Here is a 4,692-nt window from a genome sequence, read left to right as displayed (position 1 = left end):
CTTCCAACCCAAACTAGTCTGGGATTCTATAGAAATGAGATGATGGCTCCCAGCAGATCCCCACTCATGCCCAATCTCTTTACAGCGTTATGACACACACGGGGATGTAAAACCCACCCGGATGCAGAAGTCGCATTTCCAGAGCACTTTTCAGGGAGCTGAGCAGCTGCTGCCTCTGATTAGTCCTTTCCAGGCAGAACTTGAGGTCCTCCACAGCAGGCTTCGACTCTGGGAAATCTACAAACCAGGCAGTGATGAGAAACAGCGCCATGCTCCGTGAGAAAGCAAGAGGAGACAGCGTGGGACATCAGGAGATGAAGACAGATCTATCATTAATCTAATTCAAGTTCAAGAGTGAATGAACACTGAATAGGGGTCACACCTACCTCGAATGATGCTGAAGAGCTCCTCGATGCGCATGCTGGCATAGATGCGGTAGAAGAACCTTTGGACGTGGCAGCGCCAGCGCTTCAAGGTGCTGCTGGCTTCTGGAGAGGAGCGAGCCAAGGCACCATCTTGTAGGAAAACCCTGCTGAGCCAGCCGATCACTTTCTCAATCCACTGCACAAGGAGATGGAGAGCAAAGAGATGGTGAACACCACAACCACGTCCCACACTTACCCCATCACCTGCAGGAAGCGGGAATGAGCAGCTACCCAAGGACAGCATCACCTCCAGCTGCTCTCCAACGCACCCATAGCCAGGGAAAGCCTTGCTGAAAGAATATGAACTTGAACTAAAGATCCAGGCTATAGACCATGCAGATGTCTATGATAAGGGGTGACTGAGGACTGTACACAGGCATTTGGCTCCAAAATGGGCAGGGTAGATTCCAAAATTTGCAGACCACTCTATTCTTGCAGAATTCCATTCTTTCAGAACTATTATCTTTATCAGATAAAAAGGTTGGATGAGGCTTTGAGCAACCTGGTCTAGTGGAAGGTGTCCCTGCTGCTGGCAGGGGGGTTGGAACTGGATGAGCTTCAAGATCCCTTCCAGCCCAAACCAGTCTGGGATTCTATAATATGAATAAATTGTTCATCACACCACCCTTGGCCCCAAAATTTCTATGATTCCTGAAATTACTGAAGAGCAAACAAGCCATCCCAAGGACACACAGACAGACTTTTGCCAACCAAACTCAGGCACTTGAACCTGAGACCTCAACTACCAGCCCAGTCACTGAATAATAAAATCCTACAACCTGAACATAGAACATCAGACAGGTTCATTTTTTTTATGTTTGAGATTTAATCTTCTACAGAGAAATGTGCAATTGTCAAATTTCAAATGTACTGAACTACAATATGCAGACATTCCAAATGTTTTCTTAATTTTACGTTTCCTTTAAGGTGTCAAATGCATAGTGCTTCCTGAAATAGTATTAGAGTATTAACAGCTACTAAATAATAATAGTTTCTGATAGCCAGATTCCAACAGCCTGAAACAAAAACACTAAGTCAAGGTCTGGTTTGCTGATGTTAATTTTTAATTATCTAATCGACTGAGGAAACGCCGAAAACTGAAGGAATGCACAAGTTCTGCTAATAACTGTAAGGACAAACCTGAGAATTACAGAACATCTGAGCATCGATCTGGGTAAAAGTGTGGAAAAGCTGCTAAAGAATTTTCAGAGAATCTCAGACTAGTTTGGGTTGGAAGGGACCTTAAAGCTCATCCAGTCCCAGCCCCCCTGCCAGCAGCAGGGACACCTTCCACTAGACCAGGTTGCTCAAAGCCTCATCCAGCCTGGCCTTCAACACTTCCAGGGAGGAGCAGCCACAGCTTCTCTGGCCAACCTGGGACACTGTCTGTTCCTTTTCCTAAAGGACAAAAGGAAACGCCTAGGTTTTTAAGGGATACAATTAATATCAAGCCAACCCATTTTTCCCCAGAGTTTATCTTCTCTGAGCGCTTCTGTTACAGCCCAATCAAGAACTGACACTCCAGCTGCTGCTGCTGCTGCTGTGTCTGAAGAGGGGGTTTGCTGTCAGCACTGGTACTCTTACCAAACTGTTTCTCAGTCTTCTCCTATTTTACCTTTAGCTTCCAGGCTTATGCTTTGTTTCTTTCTTTTTTTTAAAATATCTTCCCAATGTGGATACTGCTTCTACTTTTTTCTACTTCCTAATTCTGCCATGCTCCAATATCCTGCGGCAAAACACGCTGGCCTTTCTGAAGAGGTGGGAGCAAAGGGACCTTCTGCAACATCTGACAAGTGGAATGCAGTTGTATTCTTTTTTCTAGTGCCCTTAAAAAGTCCTTAAACAATCTCCAGGTCATTCAAAAGCATTTCACACTAAGGCTACATAAAGAAGGTGTCACACAGCAACTGAAGGGAAGTAAACATAGAACAACTGAGGACAAAAACTACTGGCATGGCAAACAGCAAGGAAACTAGGGCAACCAGAGAGAAAGCAGCCTGGATTGCATGGCAAGCTGACTTCACACATTGTTCCTCCACACAGGCAAAGCAAGGTCATGCATCGAGGAACACAGTGCAGGGCAAGCCTGTCCAGCCAGGACTGTAACCTGGAAAAGCCATAACTCAGAGAAGAATTTTATTTTAAGGTCATACTGGGTAAATAGCCCAACTGAAGTCGGTTTAAGGTAGCAGGAAAACAACTGGGTAGGTGCAAGGAAGGGTTTTAATTCTCTATGTGGCCCACTGATGACATCAATACCAGAGGATCACCTCCCATCCTCGCTTCCTGTTCTAAAGAGATGCTGAAAAATTGGAAAGGAGAAAGAAATCAGCCACACAATTTCAAATTATGAGCCCAGCTACACAGAGGGAGGGTTCTCTGGCACTACACTGAGGCTCGGTGGCACTACCTGTTCTCACTGCTGTAAAAGAGAACCACAGAAATTCCCTCTTTACTATGAACATCACCAGGTTGAAACATAATAGTCCAGGACACACAGGTCAGAGCAAATTTCCCCTCTAGCACTGATCCAAAACGAGGAGTTTTAACCACCTTCTGCCAGGGATGGTGGGAGTCACAGCCCAGGTACAGCTGTTCTCAGGTGGAATCCACCCACTTTTACCATGAGCTGTTAAAGGAGTAACAGGAGCAGCTGCACACTCCCAAAGGTCCCTAGCTGCCCACATGCCTGCCCTACCTCCTGGAACTCATTGAGGAAGGAGTGCTCGTATTCTCCTCGGCACCGTTGCTCCATCCTCTCCTCTATCATCCGGTGCAAGATGGTGGTGACAGCATCGGCGCTCACTCTCTCCAGCAAATTCAGCCGGCGGCTACAGACACAGACAGCGACACGATTCAGTGTACGGAAGCAAAGGTACAAGCAAATAAAATAAAATCAAATCTAATTACCTGAAGGCACCTTCCTCCCTCTACGCTGCACAGCTGCAGGCACAGCTCTTAGTTTAAATGCTCTGATGAGCACATAGGTGCACCACACACATAACACATGACATTGCTTCTACCCCACCTTCCTTAGAAACATTATTTTCTAGCCATCAAAAGCTTTTTCATTTAGAAGAGGAAGAAACATATGTTTCTTGAAGATGGAAGAAACATTATGTTTCACCTTCTTTGTGGACAGAGGCCTTAGAGCAAGAGGAAAATATTCTCATATTCCAAGGAGAAGAACTTCCTGTCTAAAGATCTGCTCTAGTTTGACCACCAGCTGGAAATGAGCTGCAGAAACCCAGTGTCACATTCTCTAGCTGGTACTGTGATACAGCCTGGCCTCAGGTGTAACTCCTTCTGTTTTCAGATATCAAGAAAACCTGCTGCTGCTGCTGCTGCTCCCCATCCAGTCCCCTTGCTCAGAGACACAACCACCACCCCGTAAGCCACGTACAGAATGTCATTGAGCTGCTGAAACTGCTCCATGGCTTTGGGGCACCAGCACTGCTCTCTCTTGCTGCTGCAGCCTGCGCACAGCGGGCTCTCTCCTCCACCCTCCTCCGGATCACTCTCCTGCTCGGTCTCACTCATGCTGCTCTCACACTCGTTCGTTCCATCTTCTCCTTTCTTCCACTGCCGCATGTATATCCTGAAAGTGCGGCTGTAGAACTGCTGGATCATTTCCTGGAAGGACTTGGTAGTGGAGAAGAAAAGGATCGCTTTGAACATGGTGTAGACCTTTTCTTGAAGCATCTGAGCACCTGTCCCCAGGAGCAAGCCTGCCTTGGTCCACCTCTCCAGAAGTTCCAGGCTGTTCAGGTATGGGTCCAGGCGGCACTTGAGAAGACAAAACGCATCCAGAAGGAGTGAGGAGCACTGGGGCTCCTCAGCTGTGTTTTCATACTGGCCGATGCAGTTCCAGAACTCAGGAGCTATATTTGCCTGAAGGTCCGTCTGCAGCACCTCGATGAACCACTCCTCCACGATCGAGTGCAAGTCGTAACACCGCAACACATCCAGGGCTGCCCGCAGGTCGGCATCCTTCAGCGGCCCCACGGTATCAGACCTCGGAGCTGCCTGAAAAGCAGAGGGGATACCAAGTTAAGCACCCCAAAAAACTTCTCTAGGAGGATCTGCTGCAGAAGAGTCCCTCCTCTCCATTCTTTGAGACAGCTCTCCTCAAAGAATGGGGACTAAACGCCCAGACTCTGCTGTCCAACCGCACCAGGTAGACACCATTCCTCTGTGGAGAGACGCTGGGGTCTCAGCCCGTGGCTGGAAGCCAAGTGCCACCTCCCAGGCTTCACACCCAACACCG

The 4,692-nt window shown here is 47.7% G+C and overlaps 1 protein-coding gene across 1 annotated transcript; it reads right to left on the bottom strand.

Moving 5' to 3' along the window:
* Positions 1–79: 79 nt before the first annotated feature.
* LOC104526236 (anaphase-promoting complex subunit 2-like) lies at positions 80–4,451 on the bottom strand (the record flags this gene model as incomplete). Its single annotated transcript, XM_010169637.1, has 4 exons — positions 80–237; positions 387–561; positions 3,124–3,256; positions 3,829–4,451. Coding segments are annotated over 4 exons (1,089 nt in total), but the record flags the coding sequence as incomplete, so codon positions are not given.
* Positions 4,452–4,692: the final 241 nt, after the last annotated feature.

This window comes from Antrostomus carolinensis, unplaced genomic scaffold, assembly GCF_000700745.2.
Source record: "Antrostomus carolinensis isolate BGI_N321 unplaced genomic scaffold, ASM70074v2 scaffold44136, whole genome shotgun sequence".
In the NCBI taxonomy this organism is placed as follows: Eukaryota; Metazoa; Chordata; class Aves; order Caprimulgiformes; family Caprimulgidae; genus Antrostomus; species Antrostomus carolinensis.
This window is presented reverse-complemented; position numbering and strand designations above follow the sequence as displayed.